The 18633-nt window shown below is 47.0% G+C and overlaps 1 protein-coding gene and 1 long non-coding RNA gene across 2 annotated transcripts; one reads left to right on the top strand and one right to left on the bottom strand.

The window, feature by feature from the left end:
- Positions 1 to 237: 237 nt before the first annotated feature.
- Positions 238 to 2318, bottom strand: Hand2 (heart and neural crest derivatives expressed 2). Its single transcript, XM_059245030.1, has 2 exons — positions 1764 to 2318; positions 238 to 349 (listed from the first exon to the last, which is right to left on the bottom strand). Exons 1-2 carry the CDS (start codon positions 2316 to 2318, stop codon positions 251 to 253), a joined length of 654 nt encoding a protein of 217 aa, XP_059101013.1. The 3' UTR covers positions 238 to 250.
- A 1488-nt stretch (positions 2319 to 3806) lies between these two features.
- On the top strand, positions 3807 to 18367 carry LOC131894547 (uncharacterized). The gene is made up of 3 exons (XR_009374939.1): positions 3807 to 4141; positions 9779 to 9897; positions 18291 to 18367. It is a non-coding gene; the product is annotated as an uncharacterized LOC131894547 (long non-coding RNA).
- The last annotated feature ends 266 nt before the right edge of the window (positions 18368 to 18633 follow it).

Here is an 18633-nt window from a genome sequence, read left to right as displayed (position 1 = left end):
CCACTTTTTTTTTTTGGAGAGGGAGGTGGGGAGCGGATGCCTCAAGGGTGGGGGGGGGCAGAAAGAGGGGGAAGGAAATTGCACATAAATAAACCGGATGATCCAACTGCAAGAAGTCCTCAGTACGGAGCCCGAGGGCTTTCAGAGAGTCCTGGGTCTGCATCTGGCGCCTTGGCCCCGAGCTCCCAAGCTCTCCTCCTCCTCCTCCTCCTCCTCCTCCTCCTCCTCCTCCTCCTCCTCCTCCTCTTCTTCACTGCTTGAGTTCTAGGGCCCAGACGTGCTGCGGCCAGCCTGTCCGGCCTTTGGTTTTCTTGTCGTTGCTGCTCACTGTGCTTTTCAAGATTTCGTTCTAAAAACAGAGAGGAGGGCGCGGGGAGAAACGGAAAGAGAAGTTCAGAGAGGATGGTCTGGTCCTGGCACCCCTTAGCCCTTCCCTCGCTAGAGGACACAGCCAGAGTACCAGAGGGACCGCTTGGAAAAGGGGTGCCTCGGGGTAGCGGCCCCCTGCAGAAGTTATGCTGCAAGGTTTCCAGTGTTTTAGCAACCTCCCAGGCCTCCCCTCGCAAAGATCAAGGACGCAGTCAGCACGTTTATAAACCACGGCCCGCATTTCTAGTCGTTTACAGGGAAGCCCCGGGTCTTTTTCCCCCTTTGACTGCTATTGTAGGAGGGGAGGCAGAGGCCGGTGCTAAATCTGCCTTGCGTTTTCCATAGCGATCCCACATCCAAAGGCCCCCCTGCTCTGGCCTGGGCCTGTCTCTCCCGCCAGCCAGCAGCGGTCCTGGTCCTGTGCCCTCAGCTCTGCAGTTCTTCTCCAAGGCCCTTGAAAGCTTTGGTTATTCGGAAGGCCATTCCATTACGCAGCAATCAGAGAGGGCTGCAGGCCACAAAGGAGAAAAAAATCTCCACAAATGGAATTGTTTCCCAGGTTCTTCCTGACTGACCATAGACGCACCCCGAACACCACCACTTTCCAGGCAGTTGGTAAGAACCCGAGAACACTTTAAATGTCTGGGCCATAACTTCGTGTTAGAGTTAATAGTAATGACCAACAGTGTCTCCTTGTTTTTTTTTTTTTTTTTTTTTTTAAAAAGCACTTAAAATGCACAAGCTCATCCAAATAAAATAAGAAATACTCGTGACACTGGAGCTATGGCACTTGAGAAATTACGCTTTAACTTTACACCCAGAGAGAAACTAAAGTTGCATTTGTACGTTCAACGTACTGAATGTTTACCGTTGCCTCTCCCATGCCTTAGCAGTGTGAACAAGCAAAAACACTTTCTTAGTGTTGGAGCCAGAGGCACCTCGGTTTTGGAGTGGGGCATGTGATCAATAGCGAAATAATTGGAATTCCGAGGCCATTGACAACTTACTGTAGAAATATTTAAAAGAAAGGTTGGATTGGAAGCCAAAAAAGATGGGTACACAATGGCCAGTGAGACTGGGAGATGGGTCAGTTCCTAGAGTTTCGGAGGCCGGTCCTAAAGGGCTAGAGGAGCCGAGAACCTCAGGGGAGGACCAGAAGCGCCAAGCAGAGGTCTAAATCCTTCTCCTCCCGCCGCTGACATCCTCCCCGCTCTTCCTGGCTTTTGCAGGAAACTATCCCTTCCACAACCCGGTGATGAAAACAACTTCGGCGCGCACTACGCAGCCGAAGAACGCCGGGCATGCAGTTTCTCGACCCCACTGGGAAGACCTGAACTGCGGTCCCGCGGCGCCCGAGCCCCTCACCGCCCTCGGTCCCCCCGTCCAGGACTGACCAGCTCTTTCTTCCTCTTCTCCTCCTTCACGTCGGTCTTCTTGATCTCCGCCTTGAAGGCCTCCGCCTCGCCGTTCTGGTCGTCCTTGGCCAGCAGATCCATGAGGTAGGCGATGTAGCTGGTGGCCAGGCGCAGTGTCTTGATTTTGGAGAGTTTGGTGTCGGCGGGCACGTTGGGGATGCACTCCCGCAGCTCGGCGAAGGCGCTGTTGATGCTCTGAGTCCTGCGCCGCTCCTTGCGGTTGGCGGTACCCCGGCGCTTCACCGGGCGCGGCCCCCCCAGGCCCGGAGGCCCCGCACCGGGCGGCACTCCCCCATAATGGGAGTGGTCCAGGCCGGCGGCGCCGCTGGCATACTCAGGGCTGTAGGACAGGGCCATGCTGTAGTCGGGGGGCGACATCTCCGGGTGGCCAATGAGCCAGCCGTGGAAGTAGGGGTTCTCCTCGTGGCTGCAGCGGCTGGCGGCGGCGGCGGCAGCGGCGGCGGCGGCGGCGGCGAACGGGTAGCCCTCATGGTGCACCACGGGGTGGTGGGGAAAGCCCCCCACCAGACTCATCTCGCCTTCCGGGGCCCTCCACGCGCCCCAGCGTGCGCGCAGCCCCGCCGCGCCCTCCGCCCGGGCCCCGGCGGCCTCGACGATCGCCGGCCTCCCCCACCCCCCACCCCCCAACCCCCGGGCTCCCGGGCCGGCCCGGCAGCCGCACAGGGGGCCGCTGCAGCCCGGGGCCCGCGCCTGGCCCACCGGGCCCGCCTCAGCTGCGCCGCGGCCGCCGGCTCCCCATGGGGCGCGGCGAGCTGGTCCCGGCACCGTGCGCCCCTGCCCGCCGCCGCCGCCGCCGCCGCCGCCGCTGCCTGCCCGGCTCTACAGCCCGCGCGCCGGCTCCCGCTTTCCCGGCTGCAGCGTCTGGGCAGAGCGCTCCGGTGCTCATGCAAAAGTGCCGGCCGGCTCCGGCGAGGCTGTCCCGCAGATGCCGGGGCACCCCGACTCCTGACTCCTCCGAAGCTGACCTGGAATCCCGGGCGAGTCCGAGCCGGGGCTGGAGGAGCCGGCCCGGCGGTGCCGGGAGGCGGCGGGGGTCGCTGCTCAGGCGTGGAGCTACCTCGGTGCGACCCTCCCCTTCCTGCCCCTTCCCCTCCCCCACCAGCCCGATCTGGGTTCTTGGGCGCTTATTGTTTTAATACAATTTTTTTTTTTTTTTTTTTTGGTTGTTGTGGTCCTTGAGTGTGATTTGTTTTTTTAAAGCTGCGAGTAACGTGTCGGTCCCCGCTCCTCTCAGGCTCTCTTGGAGGCTTGGCAGAGAGGTCTCAGCGCATCCATTTTCTAAGATCCTCTCCTCTCGCGACAAGAATCTGGGGCCCCTGAAGGCGCCTCGGTGCTGGGAAGCGGCGACTGGGCTCTCGGAGGGGTGTGCACAGTGGCCGTGGGAGCTCCCGGGTGGTGGTGGCGGCGGCGGCGGTGGTTCTCCTGGGCTGGACGCGGTGAGGGGAGCAAGCCGATTTTCCCAGCAAGATCTCCATGTACAGCTACATCTTTAGGGCCGCTCGGGTTAATATATGTCGTCAGAGGCTCCTCACGCCAATCCCGGGGCGGCGGGGGCGGCGCCTCGCGCTCTCCGCAATAAAACTTTTTGATGTTCACGTTGCTAATTGCCGAGGTCCTCTTCTAGGATTGGCTGTCCACTCATAACCATAAGATAATTAAAACGGGGGGGGACAGGGTTAAAAAAAAAACTTTTTATCAGCCATAGGTTAATGCAAGTGTTTAACAGATGCTTCACTATTAAAACACCCCCCCTCCCCAATATTGAAGAATCTCAAACCAGGTACAGTATTATTTCACTTTCTTTTCTGGTTACAGGGGTGGGGTGAAGAGAAGGAACGCGGATAATGCTCTTTTCAAGTGTTTTTTTTTTTTTTTTTTTTTTTTGTAGGTAACTGAGGCACAAAACTGAGCAGGCAGGCTCTGGTAGTTTTGTGCTGGACCGGGGAAGGATGGGGGTGGTGGTGGGGGGCGGTGTGGTGGCGACTACAGTCTGGAGGCGGCGGTAGGGATAGGGATCCCCATTAAGGTGCGGTTGGGAGCAGCCGCGTCTCTTGACCAGTCTGGTACCCAGCGTTTCTTGGACCCGGCACACGTTGGAAAAATTTCAGTGGCCCCTTTTTGCTTAGGAACTGATTTGGATGGCTCGGGTTCCAGTGATAACTTGCAGAGATGGTGGCTGGGGACTTCAGTCTGTAAATGCACTCACTCATTTGCATATTCTTCTGGTGCAGCGACCCCAACACAGACTTTGGAGGCTTTCAAAGTGGGGCACCTCGATTTCTCGAATCTGTGGTGTGGCGAGTACCCGTGTTCCGCTGGTTTAACTAGCCTGTTTGGTAAGTAACTGAATAGTTTTTACAGCGTGTTCGGAGCTTATTTTCTAGTTTTTATGAACAAACATATAAATATATCTCTGCATTCCTGCCTCCCCCATAAAAGCGGGCATCTGTGGAAAGCAGGTTTAGTTATCGGAGGGGAGCCATTAAACGGCTGTTTAAGAGGCAGGCAGGGAGGACGGCTCGTGGATGTTTAGACTGCTTGCCTTGGCGATCTTGAACGCATTAGAACGGAAAATGGATCTCTACTTGTAAGTGAGCCGGCCGGCCGCGGGGCACCCAGGCAGACCCCTACCTAGCAGCGCGGGTGGAGGAGGACAGTGGAAGAAGCCAAAATCACCCTGCGGCCTTGGCCCCTTGGCCGCAGACTCCGGGAGAGGCCAAGCGTGTGTGAAGATTCCCTCTGCTTACCTGCATGATGGAGGTCGGTGTGCAACCGAAGCCTGTAGGCTGTAGATTTGATCAAGTCGAGGGCTGGCCTTGGACCTCACTAGGCAAGCAGAGGGCACACCAGTGACTTCACCTTGGGCATCGCTCTTTGGAAGCAGGAGCAGTCTGGTTCCAGACATCAAAGAGAACCCCAGCCTAAGGACTCTGCGTGGACAGTCCTGTCCGTGCCCCCCGAGTCTGGCTGACTGTGGTTCTGTCTGGAAGGCCAGATCGACAGGAGTTGGAGGGCACCCAATTGGTTGCTCCCATGGTCTCCTGGCTGAGACCTTGCTGACTACTGCAGAGTGGTAGTCTCAATGAGAGTTTTAAAATGCAGACGTATGGAGCTAGGTGGTGGAGAAAGGGGAAACTCAAAGACTGTGGCCTATCTTTTGTCCATAAGGGGTCAGTTTCCCTCGCCAGCCCCTATAGACGGTCTTAAGACAGAGAACAAATCCTGGATGGGAAAAAGCTGGAGCCAGTCTTGCTGGTTAGCCCAGAGGCTTGCGTTTGGTAGCAGAACAAATAATGACCTACACACAGCTCAGCTTCCCAGCTTGGGTGGGTCTGTGGTCTGTAGTTTGGGGTACAGAGAGAGTTTTCTAAAGAACCACTTCTTCACGGAAAGAATAGGGGTAGTGTGGTGGAGGATTCTGTTTACATTTTCACCAGGAGGGTATCCTGACCCAGTAAACCCTGGTAGTTCGATCCTCTGACATTTGATACATTAAAAAAAAAAAAGTCTGTTTATAAAAACATGTAGGCCTTGGGAACAGGTAGACTAAATTAGAGGATTGCATGGTGGCAACAGATAAAAAAACAATGAGGAAAGGGAAATGCTTGTCTGCCTTAGGATATCACTTTTAGGGGGTTGGAAGATAGAAGAAGAATCCAGAGAAAAATAGGGCTAGGGATGGATAAGCTGTCTGTTCCCCAGTGGCCCCAGAAGCTAGGGACCAGAACTTGCTACTTTTAGTTTTTTTTCATGCTTTTTAAATGGAAACCAATAACAACATCAAAAAGTAGGGGTACGGATGCATGGCTTCAGATAGCTCTGTCACAAGTGATAAGAGAAACGGACAACATGGGACAGAAAGGGGGCCTTAAAAGACGCTAATCTGACCATCTTTCCTCACTGACAGCACCATTATCAGTTAAGAAGTTCAATTCAGAGGTCTGAAGCTTCATGTATCTCAGAAACCCAAACCCAGAGACTGGACCCTTAGAAAGGCAGTCTGGAGGTAGCCGGAGAGGGGACAAATGGGCAAATTTTAGTGGTAGCTGGCTGGCTCTAACTAACTGAGCTGTGCCCTTAATGCGTTTGCTCACCTTTTTCTTTTTAGTATCTTTTTGACACATTTTACTTTCAGGAATCTTAGAATGCTGGGTTAGCTTGCTGCTTTGCAAAACTACCAAGCTAAGATGCTATTTTAAATTTGTCCCCATTTTATATGGCCTGTCCCCAGGCAGGGGTGGTCCTGAGATGGATGTGATGGGTGGGGGGAAGTTGGCACTGGTGATCATGGAGAAGACAGGAGAAGGCAGGTGCATAGTTTCCAGCTTAGATGTCTGCCTGCTCCCTCGCTCTTGGGGTGAACGACTCCCTTAGGGTACACATTCAGAATCCCCAAAGACGAAGGTACTGTGATGATGCTGGTTGTGGGCCAATCTGGGTGCTGGGGGAGGAACCCCACAGAGGGTCATCTCTCTCCTGGGAGGCTGAGGGCTGAGTGGTCCTGGGTCTGCACACCATCAGAGGAAGGCAGCCCGGATTCATGGTAGTGTTGGAGATTCTGCATCCATAGCCTTCTCTGATGCTCATAGTGTATCCACAGTGTCACACACTACCTCTTCTTTCAGCCAAACAGACAAGGCTGGTCTCAAACATTTATTTTGTGTCCACATCACTTGTCTCTTTTCGTTTACTACCACCTTCTTTCTCTGGAAAAGAAATCAGAGAGGGGGAGAGAGAGAGAGAGAGAGAGAGAGAGAGAGAGAGAGAGAGAGAGAGAGAGAGAGAGAGAAAGGCTGGGGACCTCCTTGCAAACATTTTGCCCCTGTGAGATACTACTTTTAAGCTCTGTTTAACCAAATATTTTTTTAAACTCCAGTCTCATTTTAGGGGAAATACGGATCTTTTCAGGGTATTTATTATTTCAAAGGCAAGGGCAATTTTGTATCTTGTGCTTTGCTCACGAGTACTCAAAATAAACTGGATCTGAAAAGAACCAGGCCAGAAGGCCATAAACACACATTTTATATTTACAGGAATTATGGCTCAATTCCCTTCATCATCTTTCAAGCCCTTTCTTAACCTTCCTTTCCTAACCGAAGTAGTAGAGCATTGACTGTGCACATCCCTTTAAATATCTGTAACAAGGTGAACCCCAGAAATGTGCTAAGAACCCCAAAGAGAGAGCAAACCCAGAAAGCGACGGGAAAATGAACCTGTTATGGAAGATGTAACTTCTGCCTCACCTGCTCCAAAGACAGTTTCTGCCACACTCTGGTTGCCCGGCAGGCCTTTCTCTAGTGGGGGGCACTGTGTCATTATTACTTGTTAGCCACTTAGTCCCACCGTGTTTTAGGACATCCAGAACAAGGCCTACGGGCTGAGTGGCAGCAAAGGTCTCCCTCTGATAGGGCTTTGGTCTTTTCCTTTTGGGGTAGTCGTCTACAGGCATGGCAACAATGTTTCAAGGTAGACATCCACAAAGTAGGGGATCTAGACGATTCAACTTTTATGTCTGCTTCAAAGAAAAAAACAAGGACAGGAGAAGGTGCCCTTGACTCTCACGTGGTTTTATTCTGAATAATTTCTTCTTGGATTTTTGGGGGAGGGTGGGGCATTTGGGGAGTAGACCCCCTTCCCTCCCTGTTCTCCATTCAAAACAGATCTTTGCAGATGGAGGAGGGAGGGGCTGGTTCAAAGGCAGGGGTGACTATGGCGAGGATGATCTTAAAAAATGAACTCTTCAGTTCAGTTGTGGCTAGCAAACAGGAGAGCCAGGACTTGCTAAGTGCCTGGACTTTTCTCCCCTTATTTTCTCTGGTCTTTCCTCCTCCCCCTTCCCTTCTTTCTTCCCCCATAACTTACCCCCTAGAAGTGTTGGGGATTTATACGTTATGTGTCCCTGTCACTGAACCAGAGACTTGTGGAAGAATGAGGCACTAGTTCATCCTTAAGTTCTGTACGGAAAATCTCAGCAGTGGATCTTCTATTTTCTCCAATCACCCATGACTACATTCTTGTGTGAACGGGAAGATATGTTGCTGCTGCGGAGAGTTCTCATTGATGAAGAAGGATTTGGTACTTTGATAGGTATCTGTAAATTAAAGATACACATTTAGACTAAAGGCAACATAAAATGTGCTGTGAACAGGCATTGAAAAAAGATAGCATTATATATAATAAGATTATATATAATATTTGAGTTGTTATTATAGTAGTCTCAAGAAGTATGATAAATCTGATCTTTGCCACTTTGTAGTAAAATACTGGGTTTAGAATAAAAGTGTTACAAGACAATACGTCCCTTAGGATTTATACAACACACTCAAAGAACTGCATACCCATAGAAATATTTCAGAGCTGGACATATATTTGAAGGGTTGATCCACCCTGGCTTTCACTCCCAACACTTAACAACAACAACAAAAACCCACAAAAACAACACAATAATAAATAAAAATGAAAGATAAAGAGAATTCTTTTCTTCCAAGCTGTAAAGAAACTATTCAGAATTCAGATGAGAATGTGAGTGTGATTTTACATTCACACTCCTTGGAACTAGCCAGCAATGGATTTAAGCTAACATGCAATACAGTCTGGGGTTCAGAATAAAATAGAAATGAAATGGCTGCTTAACATGTGGGGCTTCTAAAGCATCATTTGTGGGACTGAAGAATTTACTTGTGACTTGAGTCCTGCTCCTTCCCAGTTCTAACTGCCATGTTGGGGGCATTTCTGGGAAGTCTCCACAATGTGGCTTCATTTGCAGAACCACATAGATGGATTTCTTTAACTCTGACAGTTCCTTCCAAGCCTTTCCTGCATTCTTCTACAGTCTTTGCTTATAGACAAGGGACTTGAGCCAGGATGGTTAGGTTTCAGGTTAACAAAAAGAAACACTTTTATTGTCAATATTAATGGCAAACTTCGATTTTTACAAGCCTTGGGTTGAGCAGATCAAAAGCAGCTTGTCTTGATTTCTCAATATTCTCTGGCGCTGAGACAATTACCTGCAATTTTGGTTCTAATGAAACAGTACAAGAGAGTTACTTGGAAAAAATTTTAAAGTTAGTATCTGAGTACCGGTTTCTACCTGTACAAAACGTGTTACGATGTAGTGATTTATTCCTTCAACTGAAGCTGAGTTTTGAAGGAAAATTCCTTTAAGAAAATATGTTTAAGCAATGTCCTCACTTGTAATGTCACAAGTCTTTTTTAGTGTGTGCATTCCACGGTTGCCTTTCTGGCCGGGTAAGGATCCGGCAGACTGAGGTCTTCCTGGTAATTTGGGTACACCGAGTCTCCAGTTAATGATAGATAATCAGCCTTTGGGTCATTCGGTCATTCTCTTATTACAAACCCCTCCTGCTCTCTCTGATCTCCTTTCAAACTAAATTTCACACAAACAAATAAAGCAAGACAGGGACAAATTCTTAAAAAAGAAGAGGGAGAAATATTAGAAACTTCTGATACAGAACTCTAAACAAGGGAAGGCAAAGCTAAAAGAGGATAGGAAAGAACATCTTATCAAAATGAACATGTTGTGTACAAAACATTAAAAGGAAAGGATCTGGTTTCTGTTAAAGTGACAGAAAATTAAAATAAAAATAATTGCAGGCAGCAAAGTTATAATATAAACAGAGAAGTCAGGATGCTTGCTGGAAATACGCAGCACCAGGAGGCAAATTTGTTGTTACAGATTATGTATCTGCACTCTGATTGGAGAAGCGCTACTTTGTTCCATTTTCCAAAAGAGAATGGTTTTCTTTTTAATACTTGTGTGAGTGCTCATTTAAGTCAACACAGGCCCTGAACTTGAGGAATTAAAAAGTGGAACTGCATTTTTCTTGCAAAGCATCCAACTTCAAACGAAGCAATTATTTGCATACAGGAAAAGCAGAATTCCATTTAGAATGCTGTTTGGATACTTCAGTAAATCCGTGTGACTGGTGCTTTTTTTTTTTTTCCCCTGACAGAAGGCATAGTCGATTCTCCAGCAAGAACAACGAAAGCAGCCTTCTTCACCCCCTGGGGGATTTTCTTTTGCCCTCTGCAGCGGAGTGTGACTTCAGACAGAAACTTCAGATTGGCCAAGGTACATCTCAGATTAGACCCCAGGGAAAAGAGCAGGGACTGAAGGGCTGGAGCAGTCAGGCTCGCTGGTGAGAGCGCCCCTAGTGTCGTGTTACTGTCTCTGCCCTCGACAGTTCCCTTGGATAGAGCTTACCAAGCTGGTCAAAGACTACCAACTTCCAAAACTGGGGCTTTCAGTCTTAAGCCGGGTTGGAATTTTGGCTCCGAACTGGATCAACCTGCCGTTCTCCAAGTTACAAGGGGAGCATGAGATGGATGCTGGATGTAGACAGACCCTCACATTGTCGCCAAACGTGGGTCTGGCACCTCTTAACTTGCCAACCTCTTTGACAAATATGGCCCACCTTCCCAAGCTAGCGAAGAATCCACACTCCATTGCTGCCTCTCGGGCCTTCCTGGGTGCTCCCACTTCACAGGAGGCCTGTGAAGGTTTTCCTTCTGTACCCACACCAAGCCTCCCATTCCCTTAACTCCTCTCTGGTGGGGCCGTGCATACATACACGCAGTTCTCAGATGACGCACCCTTTGCTTCTCGTGTCCTGTAAAAACACAACGAATGCTCCACACAAAAAGATGCCCCCAACAGCTGGTGGGAAGGCAATGTCCAGAGAAACCTGGACATTCTAATTGCAATCAGGTTTTTATTCTATTTCGAAGGCCATTAGAGCTGGGAAGCGACTTGGAAGTCATTTATGAAGGAACAGACCTTCAACCTCAAGCCTTTGCGGGCACTGGGGAAAGTGTCTTCCAGATCAATCTGGCTTGGAGGCTGCAGGACCATCCTGGCTTGGCTTCTCTGATACCCATTCCTGGTACCCCACACTCAAGAGTCAGAGGTAGCCAAGGGCGCCTCAACACTTCACCGCCGCGGTGGTCAGTGTTTGGTACCTTAGTTAGTTTCTCTCTCCGTTGAAAGGGTGGTGGAAAGGAAACAGGCCTGGAGGTTGAGAGCTAGATTAAACAGACCAAGGCATCCTCAAGAGCGTTGTCTGATACCAGGCTGAGCTCAATTAATTATTCACGTATTTCCCCCTGCATCTTCGCTCACTTTATTTTTTTTCCTAATTTTTATTTATTTGTTTAGTTTTATTTTAAATTCCCCTCTGGATCTAGCTGCCCAGAGATCCAGCCCGACAGCCTTGGGCGCCAGCGGGGCCAAGTGCGCCTTTCCGGTGCGGCCTAACTTTGGGCGTCTGGTCTCTCCGACCCGCTTTATCCTGCTTCGTTGGCCTCGAGCAGCAAAAAAATCTTGGTCTGTCTGGGGGAGGTCGCTGCATCCTTAATGCTCACAGGGCTGCCCCGGCGGGCGCCCTGGGCAGGGGGAGCAGCAGAAGCTGTTAGGGGCTTACAGACCTCCTGTGGTCCAGGCCCTGCGACGGGTGCTGGGTCTCTTTTCCTCTATTCTGGCCACATTCTCCTTCGATCCCCCATGCCCCTCTGTGGGACCGGCGGCAGGAGGCGAGTTCACCACATTCAGGTCCGGAGAGGTCGCGGCTGGGAACCGTTGACCCGCACCTTCCCCCTAGGTGTCTCCGAGAACTTTTCGCCCGAGGCGGGCAGGAAGGGGTTAACCCGGCGGCCTCTCTTGCTCACCTCCGAGCCCCTGGTGCTGAGGGAAGGCCGCCGCTCCCCTCACCTCCCCCCTACCCCCGCCCCCCCCCCAGCCCGGTCTCATTAGGGAAACCCTCACCGCTATTTTCAACATTTCCTCAATCAAGTGCCCTGAAATAGAGCTGCACAAACAAATTGGCGGCAAAAAGCGTAGATCTTGTCACGATGGAGGCGAATCCAACGTTTCAGCCTTGTTTGCTTTGCAATTACGGGCTTGGCTTGTGCCTCTGGTGCCACCGGGGCAAATTTGCTGCGGTCCGCTGAATCCTCTGCACCCGGAGAGCCGCTGGAGGAAGCGACCCGGGTGCTAGTGCTGGGAGAGGCGGGGGTGGTGGTGGTGGTGGTGGTGGCGCGGACAGGGGTGACCCGGTCGGTTGCTAGGGCTTGGTGGAGCCCTAGCCTAGACCCCTGTGCAAAAGGCGCGCAGGGTGGGGGTAAACACCGACTCTCTAGGTTCCTAGCTGGGCTACCGAAGTGTATGCAACAATCATAAAACGTAGAATCCACACATGGAAGGCAGCGTTGTGGTCTTCGGCTCCCTTTCGGTCCCCCCAGCTGCTCTTCCCCTCTCTCCTATCCTCCTAACGTTTTCTAAAGCACAGTACAGTGTTAGCGGTTCTGGATTTTCCTCTGCTTCCTCGCTGTTAAACGGCTGGCTAGCGTGACCTGTTGTATTCGCCCTAGCTGTTCTTGTTTGATTTTTTTTTTTTTTTTTTGTACATAGTTACTTTAAATCTGCTGCAAGAACCAAACCCCATGGTTCTAGGAGAGGCTTTTCCACACATGTGACTGGAGGCCTCTAGCTCGTTTTTCTTTCTTTCTGGGGTAGCCTCCCAGTGCCTTCCCTCCGGTGCTGGGAGCCTCGTTTGTGTCCGCAGAACGGTAGTTAAGTCAGTCCCTAAGCCTTATATTTCACAGACAATTAAATCTTGGCTGCTGTTGAGGCGCGATTGTAATATTTACTCTGCTCTATACCGAGGAGCACTTTTGGAGTAGAAAAATAGCAAATATTACATTTCAAACAGAAAATACAACAATAAATCTCTTTTTATGGATTCTCCCTGCATAAGTGGAAACAACATGATTTAAGTCCCTCCACTCCCCCTTTTCCAGCACGGCTGGAACTGGAAGGCACTGTCGACGTTACACCCACTTCCATCCCTGACAGGGAGACACCTGCATCCGAGATTTCACGCGCCATTCTGATGTTTATCACGTGTAACAAGGATTATTAAACAGTGAGGTCTTGGATGCAAGGTCTAGTCTTTATATGGCTTCAAGAAAGACGGGTGTGACTTGAGTAGTTATGACTTCATATCACTTTGCAAACAGACGCTGTTTTCCTTTCACGCGGCTTTTGCAGTAGGGGAAGCTGAGGAAGAGAAGATTTGTATGTGACTCTGGCTTCCATACTGCCATGAACCATATTATTTAAGAATGTGTAAGGTGCAGTCTCTTTTTGTTGGTTGATCATAAACTAAACTCACAGCCACTATGGCCAATAAGCAATCTTTTGTTTTTTTTCACAATTAAAAACATTTTTTTTTCCTTTTCAGTTTATGATCCCAGCTAGATTATACCTTCAATGTAGCATGCTATGAGTCTTAACTAAGGCAAATCTCAGGTCCGTTGGCTTCATAAATTCTGCAGTGACAAAGTGGAAGAACCATATCTGAAGTCCACAGAGTCACATGTACCCAGGCATGTTTCCTATATCATTGTCCAGGCAACGGATCGCTTTAATATCTCAAGGAATAGGAAGCAGTAGTTAGAAAGGGTACCATTTCGTAAGAATTCTCTTTTCACTATAAGAATTGGTCTGGCATGTTATTTCACGTCCAAATTATACTATTACTTTCATGTGTGTTAATCTGTTTGGTATTAAGATGGTGAGGGTGTCGTAACCATTAACATGTTTTTACCATACCACTTTCAATTGGGTGATCTCAGATAATTATGAAGATGTTGAAGTTAATCCCACGTTAAGTGAACAACTATGAAAATAACCGTAAGGCATTATTATTCTCACATAAATGCCAACAAACACAATTGTATGGGAACATGATTTCTTTCTATTTGACATTATCCTATAAGGATATGGCTATATTCATTTCTTTTAAAATCAGGGCAGTTTTCAATTATTAGTTTTCAACAGAACTGTTTTTTTTAACGACAGTATTTTGCAATTCCAATAAACCACAGCAATTTGATACTGACAGATACTGCATTTTCTACATTATTATTCAGCAATCTTTTTGCAAGCTAAAACAAAAATAATATTCAAAACTATCAACATGTAAGGCACAATTATTAGGGTCTACATATTTACTTAGGTAAGCCAATGCTATTAAAATTAAAAACATGTGCTTGGCATAAGAATGCTTCTTTGGAATGCCTTTTTGGATACACAGTTATTATTTCAAAAACTAACTCAGATTTCTAAATACCAAGATTTTGCTCTGAACAGGGATTGCATTGTTTTAAACAGTAGCTCCTGGAAGAGTATCTTCCTTAGTATTTTAGACTTTCGAACAATTGGAATTGGGTAAATGCTTTCAGCTGGGAGCACTTTCCTAATACTTTTGTAGGTAACAGGATTCTTTATTCCTACTGAGTGACAAACAGAAGGTACACTGGACAGACTGCTCACCCTTTGCAGAAGCTAACAGAACACGTCTCTGCACGCCCCCCCCCCAACCCCTGCAAGAGATTGCTTGTGATCCAGCTAAAAACAAAAATTCTGTTCAATGTGAAGTCAGAAAAAAAATGAGCAAGTGCTTTCCCAGTTTCGAAGTGATGGCTTGGTGAGGTGTATAATAAAGAAGACAGGAAGGATACAGAAGAGTAAGACATGAAAAAGAAAGTTTGCTTGGATGAGCTCTGTCTTTGCCCATAAACAGGCAGCTGAGACGCTCCAGCCAAGATGGCTGTTTTCCTCAGTGCAGTGATTTTTAAAATTGTTTCCCCACCCCCAGTGGGTGAAGAAACCCAATCAAGGAAATGTATGCACATTCTTGTATATATGCAAATGCTGTTACTGTGATTTTAAACATGATGTTGAAATATAAGAACATCAAAAGATGTTACCACCATTCTTTCTAGTCCAATACACGGTATATTAGGTGTTATAAAGTACTGATTTTAAAAAAAAAAAAACGTATCTGGGAGAAGATTTCTATAAACTCCGAATTGCTGAGCAAAACGTGACACAGTTTTATGTGGGAGAAACCAGGCCGTTTAATTGTTATTAATCTGGGACAAATAAATGAGGAAGCTGTCTTCTTACATTCCTGGTAATTCTTTCTACTTTCCCAAACACTGCTAGGTTCTATGCATCTTGTGTTATCCAAGTAAAGATGATGTCACTCATGAAATTACAGAATCTAATCAAGGAGGTATTTTTGCTTTATTACAAAGTGTACGCATCCTCTTGGGCTATTGTCCTGCTTAGATGTTTCACTGTTGAATTTTTCCTCTTTTTGGACATAGCGATATTTAACATCACCCCTAAAGCCACTTGCTCCTTGCAGAGATAAATGTGAGGGGTTATCAAAGCTAAAAATAGTCACAGTAACACAGTAACATTTAAGTCTGTCTGGTGTTGATTGCGCTTTGTAAATTATACTGCATTTAAAATCATGACTTTGGTATTCATGATGGGGGCATCTAAGGAGAGAAATTTGAGTCCTTAATTTGCACAGCTAAGAACATATAATCATGTTAGGGAGCCTTCCCCCAGAAGTGCTTTTCTACAGACATTTTCATTTCTTTCCCTGCCCCCACAGTTCTACTCGTATTTTATTAGAAAGTTCCAGAATGAGGAGGGGATGGATGCTGTAAGTCACTGGGCTTTTCTCAGCTTAAACATCTTAATATCACATGGCACTAATCTAGCTTCATTAACGATTAGTGACTGACAAGTTTTCTCAGCTCTCCTGTCTTTTTTTTTTTTTTCTCATCAATAACTCTGATACTTGGAAGTAACTGGGTCACGTACTGTCTCTTTCTCCTTATGTTAGAATGGTAGCCATTTAAATTGTGGGAGAAGTAAGAAGCTGTATGTACGTTCTTGTGTACATACACCTTGGCTCCACTTAGTGTTAGAAGGGACTTAAAGAATTGATAAGACGCATTTTTTTTTTGCATTTTTTCCCCCAAAATCTGTTTGTGAGAATAAAATTCCTGAAAATATGATTGCAATTTCTTTTTTGATACTTAGGTCAAAGTCAGGGATGTATTCTGACAATTATTTTGAAACAAAAGTCCCAATTGGGCTGCAACCTGTCTTACAAAAATTCATTTTGTTGTTAAAAGGCAAGTCTCAGCGATACCTGGTGAGGCTACTGCTATTGCTTGTCAAGCAGTAGAGCACTGTGATGAAGAACAGGTCTCAGGGAATAGGTTAGCACGAATCATTTGAATCCTGATAACTGCTATTAACTGTATGATCTTGGAAAAAATCAGGTAGCCATTCTCTACCTCAGTGATTACATCTGTAAAAGGTGGATAAGAATTGCAGCCATTATGTCAGGAGCATTAGTGAGAATATTCACCCGGGGATCTTGGAGGGTCTGGTGCACACTAAGTACTTAAGACACACCAGCCATTTCCTTCTGCGTGGCTCTACAGTGAGTGGCAGGCCACGGCGGCTTCCCTGACGGCCACAGAACATGCGGATGTTGACAGTTCACACGCCTCACAAGCTCTCTGCGAGGGGCCTGCGCTGGTTTCCAGCCCCCAAGCTGGAAGGATGAAAGGAAGTTTCTGGTGTCTTCAGAGGTTCAAGGATGATATGGGGACTGATTGTAGTGGAGCATGCTCAGAATCCCAGCAACTCACAAAGCTGAGGCAAGAGGGCCAGCGTGAGTTCAAGGCCAGCCTATGACCGGGCCTCAAACCAACAAGGGGTAAAGAGAGACGCTAAGGGGCAATGGCCCTGTGACATCTAACCCTGTGTTGTCTTTAACAGTGTACTTATGCTCTACTGTTGCCTAACACAAAGGTCTGCTGGGGGAAATAAATAAAATACCCCAGGGAATGGTTTCCTTTTTTCTTCTCTTTTCTTTTCTTTTCTTTCTTTCTTTCTTTCTTTCTTTCTTTCTTTCTTTCTTTCTTTCTTTCTTTCTTTCTTTCTTTTTTTTTTTTTGGTTTTCGAGACAGGGTTTTTCAGTGTAGCCTTGGCTGTCCTGGAACTCGCTCAGTAGACCAGGCTGGCCTTGAACTCACAGAGATCCGCCTGGCTCTGCCTCCAGAGTGCTGGGATTAAAGCCATGTACTACCACTGCCTGGTGGGAATGGTTTTCTTTATTTGCTTTTATTTCAAACCTCCTCAATAATAAATTTTATTTGAAAAAAATCATTTTTAAGCACTTTTACTGATACATAATATACATAATAAGCCCATGCAAAAATAAACAGGGACTAAGATAAAGAAGACTCAGGTAGTAGACTTAAGTGTTTTAGGGTAAATTTCAGTCTTGTCTGTTGAAAACTGCGTGGTTAGACTGACATGGTGAGTTCCTGCCTTGTTTTATGGCTGGCTCAAGCTCTTAACTAGGAGGGGGACACAGTCCCTTCTGCTGTCCTTTGTAGATAGTTTCTGCCCATATTCTTTGCATGGTATTACCTGGGAGGATCTTTGAAGGAATCCTTTTAAGCCCTTTATTCATGATGAAGGTCTGGATTATATAATCTACTTCTACATAATTGAGGCAGATGGACGGTAACACACCCCACTCTCTGTACTTAGGAAGCCACTGCAAAAATTTTTTAAAAATAATAATAAAAAAGATATACCTGTGATCTCAACATTTGGAAGGCCAAATTAAAAAAAGAGAGAGAAAGAAAGACCAATACTCCCTGATATGAAAATCATATCAGTGATTATAAAGCAGGATGATGGACTGGGGAGATGGATTCGTCTGTAAAGTACTTGCCACGCACGTGTCCACCTTAGTTTTAACTGTCAACCTGACACAACTACCTAAAAATCACCTGAGAAGGTAGTCTCCTCCATCGACGGATCACCTACATGAGATTAAATCATGGCCGTATCTGTAGGGGGCTGTCGGTTGTTAACTGACTCAAACCATGGAGGGTGACACCATTCCCTAGACAGGGGTCCTGAACTGTGTGAAAATAGAGAAAACTGAGAAGAAACAAGCACAAAAGGATGCGTTTATTCTCTTGGCTCTTGGCTGGATGTGATGTGACTCTTTGAGTTTCTGCCTTGACTGCTCTGGAGTGATGGGCTGTAACCTGGGACTTTGAGACATATCAACCCTTTCTCTTTCCTAAAGAAAGAAAGGAATGAAGGAAGGAAGGAAGGAAGGAAGGAAGAAAGGAAGGAAGGAAGGAAGAAAGGAAGAAAAAGAGAAGCTACTGGAAGCCCATTTTGTGGTCATCTCTTTTCAGATGAGACCTTACACGCCCAGAGCATCTGCTGACACAGGACCACTGAGTCCGTTGGTACCAATGGTTATATTTGATATCAGTGTCCAATTGCTGATTTTTTGATAGTAAAGCAAATGTAAGGGGGAATTTCTAATAGAGTTCTGATATTTCATGCTTTGGGCACCATTATGCTGGACTCAGAGGTCATTCTATTTCCTGCCATTTCTCTAACTTGAAGTTCTCTGGCAAAGTGAACAAGACCTTTAGTTATGTTGGATATGATTTCTGTATCTTGCCATTTTCTAATTTCACACGGTGTTATCATTATTCTCCATTGACAAATTATCCACATAATTTCTCACTTGGACTCTTCATCTTTCGATCTCAAAGGCAGGTCTGTCTGATTCTATTCTAAAGACCAAGTTGGAGATGAGCTGTCGTTGGTGTTGACTGAGTCCATACAGTCGGTAAGTAGAAAATCGGAGTTTAAAGATTTTGAAAGTAATTTCATGCTGTTTCGTTAATCATTTTTAATAATAACAGCTGAACTGAAGGGAGAAATAGCAATAAAACTGTAAAGAAGCGGTGATTCCTAGAGAGGCTAGGAGTGAATGAAAAGAAAGCACATATGTTCAACTATATAAGAGTGTGAGGTCAATGGTGTGGTCCTTGCCAAGCATGCCTGAGGCTCTGGGTTCAGTCCCCAGAACAAAGCCAAAACAACACACAATCA

This window comes from Peromyscus eremicus, chromosome 17 (genome assembly GCF_949786415.1).
Source record: "Peromyscus eremicus chromosome 17, PerEre_H2_v1, whole genome shotgun sequence".
Lineage (NCBI taxonomy): Eukaryota > Metazoa > Chordata > Mammalia > Rodentia > Cricetidae > Peromyscus > Peromyscus eremicus.
Note: the sequence above shows the minus strand (reverse complement) of the source record. Positions and strands in the feature narration are given on the sequence as shown.